Raw genomic sequence first — 19,055 nt, 5'->3', positions numbered from 1 at the left:
GGAATTTAACAGAGGGGGATGCGTATCGTTCTCGAAATATAAAGATAGGGGGTGCGAGTTGAGTTCCTCAGAATATAGATATAATATCGTTTTTGAACGATAATTAAGGGGTACGATATACAATTATCACTAATCGGAAAAATGAAAATAATAGATATATTCAACCATTCCTCTCCTACTTGCCAACAAAACGAAAACAAAGGATAAATAGAGAGGGGAGAAGGGGGGCAGAGAAACAAAAACCCGAAAAAAAATTCCCGAGCCATGAGAAATTCTTGACGGTCATCAAGAGTGCTAACATTAATGTTTTCGCCTGCAATGGCTTGCGGCTACTTCTTAATTGGCTACGTTATGTTTGGTTTGTTCATTGTTCATTCAACTCTTTTGGTTTGTTTAATGAACATTCAGATGCTTTGGCATGTTTCATGTTAAACTCCTCAAACTTGAAACTCAGTGTGCCAACCTGTTGTTTCGGACCCATAGGTTTTCTATAAATTGCTAGCCATCTCTTTCATTATTCTATTTTAATAACACTAGTGCTTATATATGAATTCATAAGTTTAGTTTAATTTTAGCACAAAAAATTAAATCATACGTTATACAATATTAAATGCTTAAAAATATATATCATATATAATAATAATGTTTATATAAAATGAATTTATTATAATGTGATCGATGAAATTCACATTGTACATCTTATATATATATATATACACAATAATTAGCATACATATTTGATTTAAATATATTATTGAAGAAATTTAGATCTTCAACCTTTTAATAAAACTTATTAAGGTATAAAAAAAATATTCCTTAGAATATACCAGTGGTAGATGGGCTTAAAGCAGTGTGATTATTCATGTCTCTCTAAAGCATGAACCATCCTTATCACACACAGTCACACAGTATTGATTTTTTAATTTCAACGAATAATGCATAAATAAATATTAAAAATATATTAACAAATTTTAAAATTGCAAATCCAAACTAACTTCATTGTCCATTTCAAGCAGAAGAGTTTCATTTGCATTTAGCTTCTCTTTGCAAATAGACAGCTTTGTTTTTTATTAAATTTATCATCATCAATTTGTATTCTTATTCTAGGATGTTCGACCCATTTTTTCTTTAAAAAATAAAATAAAAATAAACCTCGATCACCAAAACAACGTACCAGTAAAGCCCGGCCCACGACAAAAGCCCGAAAATCCACGGCCGCCCATTGTCAAGCCTCGAGATCTCCGCCCCTAGATTTCATCGAATCAACAACGCACATCTAGGAACACCCATCATTACCATACACCCGCACTAAGCGCTTCCCTACACGCGCAACCGGCTGCCCCGGTAGCCAGTCACCCACTACTCTTTTAAAGTCCCTGCCTCACCAACTACTCTCTCTCATCACTACTCACCACTCTCTCTCAAACTCAACTACTCTCTCTCAAACCTTTTTATCCACACTCATGGGTAAGCAACGTTCATCATATAATTCATTTCACGCTTTATTGTTATGATCTGATCTGATATTTTTTTGTTTTGTTGATTTTGTTTATTTATGCAGCACCTATCAAGATCGGAATCAATGGTACTAGATCTGTCTTTGTAATTTTTTGTGTATTATATTGATAAATGATCATTTTATTTATCGATATTTATATTTAAATGTGTAGGTTTCGGAAGAATCGGACGATTGGTTGCTAGAGTTGCTCTGCAAAGAGATGATGTAGAGCTTGTTGCTGTCAACGATCCTTTCATCTCTACCGATTACATGGTATTTATTTAAACCTCGATCTTTATTATTTCGATTTTTTAGATTTTTTTTAATGTAATTATCATGTTTTGCTCTTTTTATTTGCTGATCTGTTACTATATCATCTTATTGTTGTTATTTTCGATGTTATTTGTGTTTAAATTTAGGTTAATGTTAATGTTATGATATTGATTGGCGTCCTTCAAAAGTTTATAAAACTAATATGCTTTTATTATTTTTATGATTTAATTGCAAAATGAAGCTGAATTAAATTTTGATTTTTTGGTTGCGAGTTAATGATGACATCTGAAGCGGGATAAGATCTTAAATATTAAATTGAATTGTTTTTAGTAAATAGGACTGCTGAGTTAACTTGCCAATTAGCAGATTGCTTCACAAGTCGAATCTTGGTCTATTTTTGTTAAAAACGGTTGTATAAGTTTTCTAGTACTGATCTGCTTTATTTGCTCTTTTGAAATGAATATACTGATTAGTGTCTGATGTTTATTCTTTGTTGTAGACCTATATGTTCAAATATGACAGTGTCCACGGTGCCTGGAAGCATCATGAACTCAAAGTTAAGGACGAGAAGACCCTTTTGTTCGGTGAGAAGCCTGTTGCTGTTTTTGGATCAAGGTATGTGCTGCGTTACTTGGCCATTTACTGTGCTTTATTGGCTGATTGTAGTATACAGACACTTTTTCTTTTTTAAAAAATGAGCAAGTATCTAAGTGAGTTTTTTTTTTTTTTGTGGGGAATTGCAGGAACCCTGAGGAGATCCCATGGGCTAGCACTGGTGCAGAGTATATTGTTGAATCAACTGGTGTCTTTACTGACAAAGACAAGGCTGCTGCACATTTGAAGGTTTGTCATCGATTACATTTTTCTTATTTATATCATGATTCCGTGAAATGATTATTTGAAGATATATCTTCTATAATTGAAGTTGGTGGGGCCAATTTTGTAGTACTACCTAGTAAAATTCAGTTGTACTTCTCCAGTAATAGGATTGTATTTGGTTCAGATTGTACTTTATTATGCGTCTTGATTGGACATTCTTTTTTTGTTGCTTTTCAGGGAGGTGCAAAGAAAGTCATCATATCTGCCCCTAGCAAAGACGCTCCCATGTTTGTTGTTGGTGTCAATGAGAAGGAATACAAATCTGACCTCCACATTGTTTCTAATGCTAGTTGCACCACAAACTGCCTTGCTCCCCTTGCTAAGGTAATTATTATCTCAGACCACGTGATCGGTTTTTTCGGATAAAATTAACATATCATGTAATTTCGCTCTCAAATGTGCAGGTGATCAATGACAGGTTTGGAATTGTTGAGGGGCTAATGACAACTGTCCATTCAATCACAGGTGAGGCTGTTTGTTTATAGTCTATTAGTTGTATCATGTATGTGAAGATATAAAACAATTAATGCCCTGTTTAAAATGGTTTCTTTGCATTTCAGCCACACAAAAAACTGTTGACGGACCATCTGCCAAGGACTGGAGAGGTGGAAGAGCTGCTTCATTCAACATCATTCCTAGTAGCACTGGAGCTGCCAAGGTATGTTTAATGCGTCAACCATAAATGTGTGTTTGATAGCTGGTTGTTAGAACGTGTTTATGTGGGTCTTCTGGTGCTGTGTCAATATTTTTTTCTGATGTGCACTTTGCACTTTGATATAATGTTTTTCTAGGCTGTTGGGAAAGTGCTTCCTTCACTTAACGGAAAGTTGACCGGAATGTCATTCCGAGTTCCTACCGTGGATGTCTCAGTGGTCGATCTCACTGTCAGGCTAGAGAAGAAGGCTACTTATGAACAAATTAAAGCTGCTATCAAGTAAGGATTATTTTACGAACAAATTCAATTTATTGAGAAGTTGAAATATGTTTGAGGAATTAATAAACCATGTGCAAATATGGGCTTTATCCTTTGGTTGGTTATCAAATTATTTTAATGATATATTGTTCTGCTTTACCAGGGAAGAGTCTGAGGGAAAGCTCAAGGGAATTTTGGGATACACTGAAGATGATGTGGTTTCCACAGACTTTGTTGGTGACAGCAGGTGAGTTTGTGTATTCTTTCACTTCTTTCCATCTACGTGCCAATATGTGGATATATAGTTGAGTTGTAAGACTCATAAGAAAGGACTTGTCATCACTATATGTTGATATACTGTTATGTGAAACTGAGCAAACAATTTAATTTCTCTTTGAAGTGCCTGAAAACGAGTCTCCTCTGGAACCAGGCAACTTATAATATACTAAATCATTATTTACTTTTAGCATTTTCCTCTCTGCAATATAGGTTACTGGGAAGGGCCTTGAGTTCTTGTAACATATCAAAACTAGTTTTTACATCCAGGACTAGCCTTTGTGCGACTTATTTGTGAAATGATTTAACTTAGTAGTCGTTTCTGAATAAATGATATATTATCTTATTTGTTATCGTATTTGCATTTTCCAGGTCAAGCATCTTTGATGCCAAAGCAGGAATTGCTCTGAATGATAACTTTGTCAAGCTTGTCTCATGGTACGACAATGAATGGGGATACAGGTAAACAACCATACTTTTAATCTATCTGCTTTAATCGATTTTTCCCTGAGTTAATAAGTTGTCTGCCATCAGATATATTTACTAGCAAGTTTGTTGTATACATGCAATGCATTATTTGAAGCTCAGCTAGACTGATAGTGTTTTTTGTGTGGCTTTCAGCACCCGTGTGGTTGATTTGATCGTACACATGGCATCTGTCCAGTAAGTAGTGAATCATATTTGCTTTGGATGAAGCGGCTTGGTCACTTGCAGTTTGATGAGATATCTAAATAATGGGAACTTAGTTGAGCCCTTGCTGTCTTGTGTAAAGAGGATTTGCTATTCTCATATTTTGAAGAGTGTTACAAAGTAGGATAGTGAATAACTATCTTTCAATTTTTCGTGAGACTGAATGTCTCCAGCTGGTTTTCTGTTGAATGTATTAGTTTAGATTTTATCTCAAATATTTCACTATTCTGGTTGATGCTTCAATATCATTGTCAGCTAACTCTATTTATTACTCCCTCCGTCCCCCTGAGTTGTATACATTGGGGGACGGAGACGGGGACGCGGCATGGACTTTAATGCTCCTGCAAAATGTAGTTGTGCAATTTATTTTTAAAATTTTTTTTTCTGAATTAAAGTTTAGATGTTATATTTTTATACAGAAAAAGAAAATCTCAAAAATAAGTTACGGAACTATATTTTATAAGAGCATTGAAATGCGTGTCGAACAGTTAAAAAGAAACGTATAGAATTAAATGGGACAGAGGGAGTATCAAAGAGGGAGTATCAAAGAAGGATTTACCATTCAAACTCAAAATAGTTAAATTTGAAGCCTTAAATAGTAAAAACTCTTTCATCTTCGCTTAAGGAATGGTTTGCGATATTTTTATTTGTCAAAGAAAGGTATTTTGAAGAAAAGATCCGAAATGTACATTTTTTAGAATTTAATGAGTACCTACTTTTACACAAATATTTATACTTATATTTATTTATAAATAAGTCTCTATTTTGGAAATAAAAAAGGATAAATACTTTCAAATTTATGGTGTGGCTGTTCACTGGCGTCTAAGAGCAACTCCAAGGGTAATATGTATAATAGTTGGCTATTTCTATTGGCTATATTGAATATGTAAATTTTTTGCTAAGGGTTTCAATAATTACTCCAATGGAATTATCTATATTCATCCTTATGTAAATTTATACTTAAAAACTTTGTTGGATCGACAAATATAGACAACCAAACATGGTTGGCTATATTTTTTGCCAAGGGGAGGGAGGGTTGGAGTTCCAATTTTTTTACATAATCTTTAAAAATGACACGTAGATGCCAAATAAGCGCCACCTAGATAATTTTAGCTAAGGGTTTTCACCATTGGAGATGCTCTAACAGACTCTCCAATGGGATTGGCTATAATCGTTGGCTAGAACTCACTGCTTAGAGCATCTCCAATGGGATTGGCTATAATCGTTGATTAAATTGGACCTGTAAGGCATTATGTAAAATTTGCTGAACCTGTAAGATATTACGCTTCAATGGTATTGGCTATATTGGTTGGTTATAATTTAAAAATAGTATGTTATTAATATTTTAGATTGTTAAAATAGAATATATCAATTTAATATGGTAATAAATGATGTGTAATCATCTTACAGAATTCTTACAGACCTGTAGAGGTTCGACAAATTTAGCCATCCATAGGAGGTTGGCTAAAATTTTAGACAACAGATAGGTATGGTTGGAGTGTGGTTTTCTAAACAAGTTGGCTATATATTTTATTTTTGGCATGACAACTCATTTTTTAGCTAATAGTTTTTTATGGTTGGAGATGCTCTTATTGGGGATAGTCTAACTGGATTATTTAAGGTGCGCGCAAGCTGATCCGGACACCCGTTTTGAAAAATAAAATAAAAAATTCTAGAACTGACCGCTTATGACAAGATCTTTTGTGCTTCGTCTCTCATTGTTATTGCTCATCGTAGTATTGTTGCTTTAGTATATCAGGTATACTTTCGAAAAAATATTTGGAGAATATTTAAGCCTTACTTTCAATCACACTGGTTTTTTGTTAAATAGATAGTCATGCAGCCATTAAAAGTGTAGCACATAAAAGTTGAACTTATTCCACATTTGGAATTATAGTGCTGTTGAGAATAAAGTTTGATTCTTAATGCCGCTTTATGTTAATCAGTGAAAGTGCTTGTTTGGTCTGAGACCCTCCATCTAATGCGTTGAAGAAACCATATGCAAGGGATGGGCGCGGGGCGAATTCGGGGTCGGGGAGTGCTATTCCCGACCCCGATCCCGAATTCAATATCTATCCCCGACCCCGCCCCGAACCCCGAACGGGGCTCCCTGATCCCCGCTCCGAACGGGGATCCCCACGGGGATTCGGGGAATTTTAATTTTTAATAAAAGAATAATAACTTTATAATATATAATATATTTTTTATAAAAAAACAAACTACTAACTCCTAATAAGTAATATAATATTATTTTATATTTTCAATATCAAATCATATAAAAAATTGAATTATAATATAAATAAACGACAATTTAAAATATATTATATTACAATATATTTATAATTAATCAATAAAAATAAAGATCATTTTTTAATTTTAATAATATTATTAAAATTATCTCTTTTTAATTATATATTTAGTATAATATATATAAATATATTATTATTTATATATATACACAATCGGGGTCGGGAATCCCCGACCCGATCCCCGAATTTTTTATAATACTTTCCCCGATCTCCGCCCCGCTCCCGAAAAATTCCCCGAATCCCCGACTCCGAACGGGTCGGGGTCGGACCGGGGTCGAGTGGGGCGGGGTGAATGCCCATGCAAATGGCATGAATGAGATGGTGTTACTGTGACTTGAACTTCATAGATACCTATTGATAGATAGAAGATTGCTTTATGCAGCATCATTGAAATAGGGAATACTGGATTTGAACCTCAATAATCTCGATCAATACATAGCATAAAGATTTTATTATATCGTACGAGGGGTATGCTCTTGCTCAAATCACCTGTCATTATCCTTTTTTTACATGTCATCATTAAATACTTTTTTAATAAACTGGGTAACTCACACATGTTTAGCAGGCCATATATAAACAATTTTAATCAGTTTTATATTTAATTAGAAATATAATGTAGATATCATAATTGTTTATTTTTAAAATTGGGAAGTTGCAAAATTTTAAATTTTAAACTAAAATTAGAAGATGACATAATTTTTTTTTAAATAACATAATTAAAATGTATTATAAAATTAAAATATATTTAACATCAACATAAACGTTTTATTTTACAATATTTTTCAACTCGAAAGTAGTCCCATTTTATATAAAAGTTGATCAAAAATACAAAAATTATAAATTTAACATGAGTTGGCCAGACGTTGGCCAGACCAACTTTCTCATTCTACTACGGTACTTGAAAAAAGAGAGGATATCCTCCTTTCTCCTCAACCTAAGCAAGTGGGGATATCCTCCTTTCTCCTCAACCTAAACAAGTGTCCATGCTGTTGGACCTGCTTTAAAAAAGAGAGGATATCCTCCTTTCTCCACAACCTAGGCAAGTGTCCATACTGTTGGACCCGCTTTTAATAGGAGCGGCTCTCCAACTAAGTGTCCATCCTATTGAAGTTTGAACCATCTTTTAATATTAGCAGCGGCCTGTGAGTGTCAAACTCATAATCTATGTTTAAAGAATTATTTGTATAAATCACTTTAGTTGAAAACTCACTAACTAAATTCAGATACCATATTCTAAAATTCTGCCTACCATATTTTCGAGACTTCATATTTTTTGAACCCCGCCAGCGTTTTGAAACACTTTGGCAATAAGGATTATTTAAGAAAAGCAGAAGAAATTCACAGATTAATTCCAACAATTGGTCCTTGACAGTTTAGTGCATACCGCATAAATCTGAAACCGCTGGCAACTGGAAGCTTTATTTTTCCTTCATCGTCAAAAGCCAAACCAGTGGGCTGAAGTATATTCTCCTGGTCAACCAAGTGAAACAAAATCCAGAGCTTCACAAACCACAAGCAAACACACATCACTGATCCTCGGTATTTTATCAGAATCATCATTCTAATATGTGATACTTGAATCCTAACTCAGGAATTGAAAACAGAAACCCTGCTTATATAGCATTTAATAATTTTATTATCTACACAAAAAATTTCTCAACTGAGCACAAGAATCCTGCATGTGTTATGAATCCCAACAAACTAAGGGAGCCACCGCAAAGAAATAAAATAAACCAAACAATCAACCAACAGATAGAGCACCCATAGAATTGTAGAACTTGAGCACAAAATAAACCAAACAATTAACCAACAGATAGAGTACCCATAGAATTTTAGAACTTAAGCACAAGAATACTTGGAAAGTTCAGTTAAATATAAAACAAAGACAACCTTTGACATTGCTACAACCTGAAACATAGTAACACAGTACATAGGCAAAATATATTAATCTCAGTCCCTACCACCTCAAAACAAATTGGAAAAGAAGTAATCAAGAGTCTTGGACTGATTTTCTAGACTTTTTCTTCTTCCCAGTACCATCTCCATTTGTAACAGCTGTTTGTTTCTCTTCACCATTAGCTACAGAATCAACTTTGGATTTTGACTTTTTGCTTTTCTTAACAGAAGGTTCAGTAGGAGCTTCATCCACGTCCATTTCTGCTGATTTCTTTTTCTTGCTTTTCTTTGCTGAAGGTTCTGTAGGTATTTCATCCACATCCATTTCTGTTGATTTCTTTTTCTTGCTTTTTTTGGCTGAAGGTTCAACAGGTAATTCTTCCACATCCATTTCAGAGGATTTCTTTTTCTTGCTCTTTTTTGCTGAGGATTTTGCGGTTGCTCCATTCACATCCACCTCCACACCTGCAACTTGAAAACTTGAAATCAGACAGGATAAAGACATCACAATAATCACATGTACCCAACATTGAGTATTAAAGGATTCTAGTTTATTATTAAAGAATAACACAACACTGCAGTTTACACCAGATGAGCTCAAGTACAGAAAAAGATTATATACCTTCATTATCCACATTTCCTATAGCAACTTTCATCACATCAATATTTTTGCGGGGTGCAACACCCTTGTCATAAAAGTCAAGTCGCTCCTCAACTTGTTCCCGAAGCTTGTCCCCAAAAGCAGTGGTATTTTTATCTTTGTTAACAAAAGAAAAACCGAATTTACTTCAAGAAAGAGTTCAGCCCAGGAGGGAAAAAAAAGGGTAAAGCATAACATTTTCTTCACAATACTAGAAATTACCTAAAAAGCAATCAATCCGAGAGGCAATTGAGCACTTGTTGGCAAGATAGCGAGCCATTCGACCTTTGTTACGAGCAGATGCCCGTCCAATAAATGAAGAATGGAATATCAGGCCATACTTTGGTGTATTACCACGGGTTTTCAATGCCCTGAAGTGAAGTGTATTTACATATACAGGAAATAAGGCATATGAATTAAAATAAATTGGTTTAAAATGTCAGGCTCATAATGGTAGAAAAAAGTATAGATACATCTCAGCATGGTAGTGCACAATTATGTGACATAGACCCCAAACTGTAGAGGGTAAAAATAAAACACCTGAAAAGTGCCTTCTCTGCTCCAAGGATCTGAAGGGTTGAGGAAGGGCACTTTGCCAAATTTGTAAGACTGCCAGCATGAGATATTAAACGAGCTCCAACAACTTCACCGATAAGGGCAGCCAAATTAGGTGCTATATCACTCATTTTTGCAACCAGATAGTCGTACAGTTTTTTTCTGTACTCTGCAAGGTCCATAACCCTCTGGGCAAACAACTTGACATTGATCAAGTCAACAGGGGATAGATCCTGACCTGAAAAGTATGTGAAATAATTAAACAATAAACAGATTCAATTATGTATTTACAGCCAACTCGAATATTAGCATACCCATTGATGCTTTCGCAGCTTCAACAATTTCCTTAGCTTTATCTTCATCACCTACCAAGTCGATCAAGCCTGGCAATTTATCTTCAGATAACTCAGATTTATTGTCCACATACTTGGCAACTTTAGCATAGAGATAGTTGTCATTGACAATCTTTACTAGTTCAGGGAAATGCCAGGAATACCATTCTCTACAAATAAAGAAAAGTTTTAGTAACCAAAACTGAATCACAAATTACTGACAGACAACTATTAGTAATACATATTATACATATAATTATAAACCATAGATTACTATTTTAACATGCTTAATCAGAGAAAGGGAACAAGCTTAAAACCTGACTCTCATGGAAAAGGAGTTGACATCTTTATCAAGAGTATCTAGAAGGAAAATAGCTTGGATAACCATATTGTCAACCCGGTTTACGTTGAACTTCACCTTTGCTCTGCTGTAACTGTGGCCAAGACCAAGCTGAGCCTTCTCCAAGTCACCAGGCTATATAAGTTTTAGATTAGGCAAACAGGAAAACCCCATTAGTAAACTACAAGAAAAGCAGGACATTTTTCAAAAGTAAACATATAGGAAAGGAAAGACAAAACCACCAACCTTAAGGTTCTCAATGAATCTATCAATGTGCAGACGCACACCACGAAGTAGCTCAAGAACAAACTCATTGCTTTGGCAGGGAATCTTTGTTACTTCCAAGATATGTGAACCAAGTTTAGGTTCCGCTACTCCTAAACTAAATTTAGCCTTTTTTGTTTCTTTGACTTTGGGAAGATTAGCTTCCAAAAAGTTCTGCAACTCATCAGTCATTTGACCTACAGTTTCACAAAAAACATAAGAAAATATATAATTACAAATATCCCCTAGCAAATGTTCCAATAATATACCGGTGAACAGCATATTAAAACTGAAATAAGGTATGTGACTGAGAAGACAGCAGGGGAAACAGATCAATAATAAAATCAATTATCTGAAACCTGGACCGAGAATGAAACATCATGGTAAAATTTTCAAGTAACCACCGTAATAATGGTTACTTGAAGCCGCAAAGCATTTACTTAATGTATTAGACAACAATCAGAACATATCATTACAAACCCAACAAAGTAAAGTGAATGAATTATACAATAAGATCCCAGCAATCAGTACAAACCCCATTTAGTAACATAAATAAACTGTAAAATAAGAGGGAAACGAAAACAGTCGCCCATAAGAGCAAAGTGAACTCAACTACCTGCAACTTAACAAAAAATTTTTGCTAAAACCTTCAACATCACCACACATTCTAGCATCAAATGTAAAAAAACAAACCACCAATGCCAATGTAATGCATATATACTCACGGACATATAATAAAACACTTTTAATACTTAATTAACACCCAAACCTTGTAATCTTAACTTGCAATAATCACCTGCTAACCCTCTTAATATTATCACAATTCCAGTACAGTTTATCATTCATTTGACCTTAAATGTATAAATAACATTAAAACAAATACATCCATTAACTAGAAAATGTTCCACCAATTAGACTCTGAATAGTATATTTGAAATGGAACTAGGCCAACTAATGGAAAAAACAGCAAGGAAAACTAATCAATTACAAATTTAATTAGCTTACTTAATACTGCATCAAGAACAAAGCAGCAATGAAGCTATGATTTCCTATAACATCCTTTGTAATGGATAATTTAGTTACTTAAATAACCACAAAGCGGAAAACATTTACTTGAAATATTAGCAAACTGTCACCACAGGTATTTCAAGAAATCAATACAAACTTCACTACTTAACCTAAATAAAGCATACAAAGACCCGAAACCACAACAACAATGCCGTAAAGACCAATGTGAACTCACCTACCTGCATTTTAACCAAACAAAACTCTGCTAATTCCTCACACATCACCACACATTCTAGCATCAAATACAACAAACACAAAATTGAAGACTTTCGACATACAACTCAAGCTCAAACAAAACCATTAACCCTCAACCATTTTCACAGTTACCAATGCAAAACCCTCAAAACACACGTACCCTTATCAAAACAAACACATACGCAAATCCCATTAAATTTTTTAAAAAAAGGAAATTAAATACCCTCAGAGACAGCGTTGATTTGATTAAGAGCATCAAGAGCCGAGTCAAACGGGTTAAACCCCACGAGTTGCACAACTTTCCCGAACCGAGTCAGGTCCTCGACCGAGTTACGAACAGCCTCCGTGTTCTGTCCGATTTCATCGATGCCATGGCAATTAAACAGAGCGTAGCCAGAAGCAGACTCGTATAGAAGATATAGAGACATTGTTTGTGTGTATTGTCGTCGCCGTTTCTCTCTTGTGTTTTTACAAGAAAGAGTGAGCGAGGGCTTCTAAATAAATTAGGGTTTAGGGTTTTGTAGATATTTGGGGACGGGAGTGTTTTTATCTGCTACTGCGAGGGTTTATGGATTTGGGGGCATTCGTCACCGTTGGATTAAGTGGGGATCATTGGATCGGAAAAGCCTTTTGTTATTTATGTGTATTTTGCTTGAAAATAAAAATGTGTGTTTATCTTAATTCAGAAAAATACAATTCTTATATATTCAAATAATTATTAATATTTGTCTCTTATTCTAAAAAAATTCTTAACATTTTCTATCTTTATTTTTTTATTATTCTCTAAGCTTTTCTGGTACACCTTAATTTTCTTTAATGTCTCATATTTTGAATTTTTAATAATACTTTTTAGTATAGTTTTATTAATTTTAAGTTGTTCTGTTATTTTTTCAAAATATCGCTCTCTAATTTTCTAAAGAAAATTTTCTCCTAAGTGTTCAGATGTCCATGCCATGGTTTGTATTACTTACCCTCGGGGCTAACCTGGACGAGCATTATAATTGGTTTAAAAGATATAAATACTTATTTATTTATTTTTTTTTACGAAAAACGAAAAATTTAATAAAAACTGAAACACAACCGAGTTTAATCCAAGACAAATCATCGAGCTGTCAATTACAACCTGATAAATAGGAAAAAATATGGAGAAGGGAACATGATTAATCCGTATGGAGAATAAAGGTTGAAAAGCGGAGAAATGATGTCTTAGTTTTGGAGGGCGACTCTCAAAATTACAAAACCTATACTAATTTATTAAATTCATTAATATGCAGGAGTATATGCAACCTTCTAAACCTCCTTGCCGAAAGTATAGGTGTCGTTTTATAAATAAAAAAATATAAATAATATGCACTTCGGCAATTCACTCTCTTTAGTAAAAAAATATAGTCAACATGAAATGATGTTATATTTGAGCAAAATTGGAGATCATTTATTAAAATATTACACAATATATTCTATTTATAACAACTAAAATGAAATTTATATATCATTTTTGAAATATAGGTAGTCAGTATATGCAACCTCATGAAAGCAAAATGTCTTCCGGATTTAACAAAATTCATGTAATAGTTTATCGGTTCAGTTTAGTCAATTATTTTTAGCCAATATTGTTGTAACGTTCTGTCAAAAAAATAATAATAATAATATTGTTGTAATGTCAGTGACGAGATCCGACGGTTGATCTAAGCCACCGCTACTAGAAGATTCACGGAGATATTTAAGTTCCAATATATTGACGATGTATCGGATAATCAGAGGGTTACCGGATTTTCAAGAATGTCAAGTATGCTCGTGCTAGTCACTAGTTAATACCATGGATACAACAAGACGAGAATATAGATACAGGAGACTCATATTGGAGATTCATTATATAACATCCAAGATGTTACTATGGCTAGGTAATTGTCGGACAATGACTTCACTAATATGATTTTCAATCCAGTAATCTGACTAATTAGCTTTCGGGTAGGATTTTTGATCGGACTAGTGGATAGGCTATTAGCGTGATTACTATATAACCAAGTTATTAGATTTTCTCGATAGGCCGAAAGTTGAGGATGGACATGATTTCCTACATTTTAGTAATACGTCATCTTAATACAAATATGATTTAATGAATAAATAATTAGTTATTAAACCTGCAAAGGGTCCTAGAGTTCAGTCACCGGATTAACACTTTCTTACCGATACATAACATATTACATGATATATATTTGATATAATGACAATTTAATAAGTACATGAACTGGTACTGTTTGGGGTTGCTGTTGCAGACAGCAACAACAGTTTTTTGCTGAAAAGCAGGTGAAAAACTGTTTGGTAAATCAAAAAGCAGCTTTTCCGAACAGCAGCTTTTAGCTGAAAAGCTGCTGTTAGAAAAAGCAGGTCCTCTTATGATTTTGGAAAAAGCTGCTTTTCAGCTTTTGCAGAATGCTGTTATAGATCTCATTATAAAACATCACCAAAAACATTATTTTTTTAATATTATAACTCAAAATAAGTAAATATCAAAAAATTACCAAACAGTTATCTGATTTCTACAACAGCACTTATTTTAACAGCACTTTTTCTGACAGCACAACAATTTTTAACAGCACTCCCAAACAGACCCTAATAGGCAAACTCAACATCAGAAGTAATATTTAATCAATAAAAAACACTATCCAGAAAACCGAAAACAGGGACCAGCAAGAATAGGAAAGAATGTGATAATAAAAATATATAGTCTTATTCAGATACTCAAATTTTATATTGACAGAGCAGTTGATTGAACTCATCAGTACTCTGTTACTCTGCATATTGTTATTTCCACTGGCACCCAAGTTCGAAGCTAAACTAGACACAATGTCTAAATTAAATAACCGCCCTGCATTAGATATTTGAACGCATCACAGTGAATTCTCAAGATCTTAGCTCATCAAGATGTGCGATCGGCGGTGTCGCACCTCCCAAAAGATCACGAACTATGGGAGTTGTTCTGACTGCTTATATTTCCACAAATGATGCGGGACAACTCCTAACAGAAGTCAGGAAGGAATGATTTACCCATCAAATGAGAAAGAGACTCTCATTCATATGACTAATCCAAACACCAACACGGTTTGAGTTTCGGATTTCCGTTAATCGGACTCATTAACCATAATGTAACTGACTTGCAAGGAAGAATCAAGCCTACGACTAGTTTTACATGATTGACATACCGAGATTTCTGAAAAAGGATCAGTTGCAACTGATCAATAGAGGCTCCGATTCCATGTATTTTCACGAGAAGACATTGTTATGTGAATTAACTTGGACATCTACATTTAAGAAACACCCTTCTACATTTAAGAAACACCCTGACTTATGTTAGTGTTCCTACTAGTTTTGATCCCCGAATCGGCAAGTGATATGAACATTACAGCAAATCTCTAACAAAAATAAGGCAGTGCAGGGTGTTTAAGCCCCCCCTGCCAATTACAAAGCAATAGTATCTCTGTAACAAAAATCGCAGCTTGCTTTATATTTTAAAAAATTCATAGTATGTAAAACTCACACGTCCGTTATTCAAATAATTGAAATTTAATATACTAAAAATACATACAATTCAAACTTCACATCAGATGTAACAATTATATGCACAGCAAATGAAAATCAACACTGCCAAATAAAACCAGGACCAGCATGACTAGACGATGTCTTCTTCAAAATATAAAATCTTAATTTCATTGAAAATTTTATGTCTGAACTCATCAATGTTAAATCTAATATTAAAGTAATCATTGTCGTACAACCAATCATATGATAGAGATAATAATGGAGTCATGCAGTAGTATAAGAGTCTTTGTTCATATATTAACTCAGCCACTGAAGCAAGCACAAGATCAAGATTTCAAAATGGAAGGTAATAAGTTCATATATTTTTCATTAGTTAAACTTTTTTTTCTGTAATGAAACATACTGGCACATTTTTCGTCTTTCAAAGTTTAAACACTCTACTGTCATTAAAATGACCGTCGGGGCTACCATCAGACCAAGAAGCCTTTGGTTAAGAATGACTAGGCTCACTATTGATTTAGCAATCTACGCCTATCAATTTCTTATTGGTATCGAGTTTCTGTTATTTAATGGAAATTTGCAAAACACTGGCAGGTGATAAGGCAGCACCAGTTTCTTCAACTAGCAGTCTGTGGTTAGCACCTAATCCGAGCAAGAGATGGGGCGAACTGTTCTTCCTCATTTACACTCCCGTCTGGCTTACTCTTATACTCGGGGTTATTGTTCCCTACAAGCTCTACGAGGTACTAATATGAAAATAAAATGCAAGTTCTACAAAAAAATGTCAAAAAAATAATACACAAATCAATGTCAAAATAATATACGTAAATCACAAAGTTATGTTGATAAAGATTAACAGTTAGGAATATCGCTCTGTTTTTGAATAATGTAAAATACTTGAAAAAACGAATATGCAAATGAAAATTATACAGAAATGAACCGACATGTGTAAAAATTAAGAACGACAGTTATGCCTAAAGCTGAAAGTGCAGGCTGGTAACACCTCTTGTACCTGTCCACTGATTCGACTAGCAGAGACTCTAATCTGATATTTAGTACTCCTATCTAACTATCTATGAATATGTATAATAAAAGGCAGTTAATCCCAGTCCAGAAGGACCAGAACTATCTATTTTTAGATAGTTTCTCCATATAGACAATATAGCCAGCATTTACATCAAAAATGTAGACTTGATGTCTTCCAGCAGAAAAAAGACGCTAGTAGTATGTTGTATCGATTGCTAGTCAGGTCCCGGACCCATAATAAAAATAGCAATCAACTGGTAATGAAATTAATAAGTCAGTTGTTATTGGCAGGATTTCAAGGAATTGGAGTACCTAATAGTTGGACTAGTCTCAGTGGTTCCTGCTTTTGTGATACCACTGTTCGTTGTTGGAAAGGTGAATTTCTGGACCTGATGATTGAATTATTTATTCCAAAGACAAGCGGAGCCTTTTGAGAATTCGAGCTCACGAAAAAACCTGAATTTACTGTATTGTTTTTTTCTGCTGAATTACCTGAGCACTTATTTCCCCAATATTTTCAGGCCGATAGCTATATTCCTTTGAAGGATCGTTACTGGGTCAAGGCGAGTTTTCTTCATGATAATACTACCTTAATCTTGTGGTGTATTCTTCTTAATCTTTGATCTCCTCCGGGTTCATGGCTAAACAAATTTTTTCTGAGCAGGCTAATGTTTGGATACTTATCTTCAGCTACGTCGGAAACTATTTCTGGACACATTATTTTTTCACCATCTTAGGCGCGTCTTATAGCTTCCCATCATGGAAGATGAACAACGTATGTTTGATGCAAATTTCTGTACATTCTAGTGTCAGTAGGATGTCCTGATAATTCCGTATCTTTACATTGGTTACAAGACCATATTATTCACTTGCAGGTACCTCACATGACCTTTTTCCTGGCACATGTGTGCTTCTTGTTCTACAATGTTACATCAAACTTCACTCTCCGCAGGCTACAATATGCAGTTGCTGGCTTGCCACAAAAAGTCCGGTGGGTCGCGAAGGCTGCATGGATTCTGGCCTCCTCTTATTTCATTGCATACCTAGAGACGTTAGCTATTTCAGATGTAAGTTACAGTGAAAGTTTTTTTAAATTATATAGCAATTTAGTATCTTCTATGTATTAGCTGCTGTAACTTACAAGCTTTCTCCTTAAAAGAGAAGGTATTAGGGAAGAAGTTGAGAGGGCCTTAATTGTATCCTATTATAAGATGCGTAAGGCCCTTGTTATGGTGTACCACATAGGCGACGGCAAAATCCCAAATAGGATATGTAGGGTACCCCATTGGTAATGCCACAATCCCCAATAGGATTGGTAGGGTACCCCATTGGCGACGCTGTCACCCCAATGGCGGAGGCTATCTTCCACTCGTGTTTACTTTATTTGTTAACAATGCCTCTACGTGGGTTTTTTCAATGAAAACGTGCAGTTCCCTTACTATGAATTCGCGGATCGAGCTTCCATGTACAAAATTGGTTCAGCATTTTATGCAATAGACTTTATCATAAGCTTCCCCATGTTTTCGAGGTAAGTTTATGACAGTCTGTTGTCCTGATTAACTAGCCACTTACAAATTTGATCATGACAATCTTCTTAATTTCAGGATTGACGAGATACCTGGCGATAACTGGGACTTGTCAAGAGTAGCTGTCGATGCATTAGGCGCTTCAATGCTTGTCACAATAATACTTGACCTGTGGCGTATTTTCCTAGGTCCAATTGTTCATGTTCCACATACAAACCAATGCCTCCAACCCGGACTACCTTGGTTTTCTGGACATACTACATAACATTATATTTAATTAAACGGTTTTTCTATGGTGTGCCCATGGGCACACACTAAGCACCAAAATTGATGAATTTGGATGGTTTCTATTGGTTTAGCCTTTTTAATAATGGTAGACCCCCTGCATTTACAACAACCACACCAATCAAAACCCTCCAATTCTATAGTTTTTAGTGCTTCGCATGTGCCCATGGGCACACACTAGACAAACCGTTAATTAAATCACTCATGTTGGTTGTTAAAAGTAGTAAAAATGTAAATTTTATGTGTGTGTGTATGTATTCGAAAAAGAAATAAGAAGAAAACATCTTTGATATATCATTTTGGTGATGGATGATTACAAATGAACACTAAAAAGAAAAAAGAGGATGTCATAAAAAAGGATTAGCATTTGTAGTATAATGTTTTGTCCAAAACTTTTGCAGCCTTCTAAAACTTTGTCCTTGACAGTATACTTTCAAGAAGTGTTTCAACCATTCTAGCTTTCAATCTCAGTCTAAGTATTTTAAGGTTTGTTATGTTTCCAACCATTACACTGTGTTATCAGTGTTTGAAGGTAAATCCGGTAATTTGG

The 19,055-nt window shown here is 34.6% G+C and overlaps 3 protein-coding genes across 4 annotated transcripts; 2 read left to right on the top strand and 1 right to left on the bottom strand.

The window, feature by feature from the left end:
* Positions 1-1,334: 1,334 nt before the first annotated feature.
* On the top strand, positions 1,335-4,772 carry LOC108227914 (glyceraldehyde-3-phosphate dehydrogenase, cytosolic). Its single transcript, XM_017403305.2, has 12 exons — positions 1,335-1,467; positions 1,562-1,585; positions 1,671-1,771; positions 2,271-2,386; positions 2,515-2,614; positions 2,828-2,974; positions 3,055-3,115; positions 3,211-3,308; positions 3,442-3,584; positions 3,727-3,810; positions 4,212-4,301; positions 4,461-4,772. Exons 1-12 carry the CDS (start codon positions 1,464-1,466, stop codon positions 4,504-4,506), a joined length of 1,014 nt encoding a protein of 337 aa, XP_017258794.1. The 5' UTR covers positions 1,335-1,463; the 3' UTR covers positions 4,507-4,772.
* A 3,868-nt stretch (positions 4,773-8,640) lies between these two features.
* LOC108228010 (nucleolar protein 56) lies at positions 8,641-12,691 on the bottom strand. Of its 2 annotated transcripts, none has more exons than XM_017403461.2 (8): positions 12,352-12,691; positions 10,848-11,062; positions 10,579-10,736; positions 10,244-10,431; positions 9,915-10,167; positions 9,597-9,745; positions 9,357-9,491; positions 8,641-9,199 (listed from the first exon to the last, which is right to left on the bottom strand). In XM_017403461.2, exons 1-8 carry the CDS (start codon positions 12,554-12,556, stop codon positions 8,829-8,831), a joined length of 1,674 nt encoding a protein of 557 aa, XP_017258950.1. In that variant the 5' UTR covers positions 12,557-12,691; the 3' UTR covers positions 8,641-8,828. The 2 variants fall into 2 exon arrangements, with proteins under 2 accessions (XP_017258950.1, XP_063935733.1); XM_064079663.1 differs by having other exon boundaries at positions 8,641-9,205; positions 12,352-12,655.
* Positions 12,692-15,868: 3,177 nt separating this feature from the next.
* Positions 15,869-18,796, top strand: LOC108226853 (cycloeucalenol cycloisomerase). Its single transcript, XM_017401844.2, has 8 exons — positions 15,869-16,014; positions 16,263-16,411; positions 16,986-17,069; positions 17,216-17,257; positions 17,359-17,469; positions 17,570-17,761; positions 18,125-18,222; positions 18,299-18,796. Exons 1-8 carry the CDS (start codon positions 15,912-15,914, stop codon positions 18,483-18,485), a joined length of 966 nt encoding a protein of 321 aa, XP_017257333.2. The 5' UTR covers positions 15,869-15,911; the 3' UTR covers positions 18,486-18,796.
* Positions 18,797-19,055: the final 259 nt, after the last annotated feature.

Source organism: Daucus carota, chromosome 6 (genome assembly GCF_001625215.2).
Source record: "Daucus carota subsp. sativus chromosome 6, DH1 v3.0, whole genome shotgun sequence".
NCBI lineage: Eukaryota > Viridiplantae > Streptophyta > Magnoliopsida > Apiales > Apiaceae > Daucus > Daucus carota.
This window is presented reverse-complemented; position numbering and strand designations above follow the sequence as displayed.

What these genes read in the sequence shown, in the direction of transcription:
- LOC108227914 (XM_017403305.2), top strand. An exon ending in CAAATTAAAGCTGCTATCAA is followed by an intron (nt 3,585 to 3,726) that starts GTAAGGATTATT and finishes CTGCTTTACCAG; the next exon opens with GGAAGAGTCTGAGGGAAAGC. An exon ending in GACAATGAATGGGGATACAG is followed by an intron (nt 4,302 to 4,460) that starts GTAAACAACCAT and finishes TGTGGCTTTCAG; the next exon opens with CACCCGTGTGGTTGATTTGA.
- LOC108228010 (XM_064079663.1), bottom strand. Translation starts at nt 12,556, where the DNA reads ATGTCTCTATATCTTCTATACGAGTCTGCTTCTGGCTACGCTCTGTTT. An exon ending in AGCTGCGAAAGCATCAATGG is followed by an intron (nt 10,168 to 10,243) that starts GTATGCTAATAT and finishes CATACTTTTCAG; the next exon opens with GTCAGGATCTATCCCCTGTT. An exon ending in GCAGAGAAGGCACTTTTCAG is followed by an intron (nt 9,746 to 9,914) that starts GTGTTTTATTTT and finishes ACTTCACTTCAG; the next exon opens with GGCATTGAAAACCCGTGGTA.
- LOC108226853 (XM_017401844.2), top strand. Translation starts at nt 15,912, where the DNA reads ATGATAGAGATAATAATGGAGTCATGCAGTAGTATAAGAGTCTTTGTT. An exon ending in TCAAGATTTCAAAATGGAAG is followed by an intron (nt 16,015 to 16,262) that starts GTAATAAGTTCA and finishes AAACACTGGCAG; the next exon opens with GTGATAAGGCAGCACCAGTT. An exon ending in AGCTTCCCCATGTTTTCGAG is followed by an intron (nt 18,223 to 18,298) that starts GTAAGTTTATGA and finishes TCTTAATTTCAG; the next exon opens with GATTGACGAGATACCTGGCG.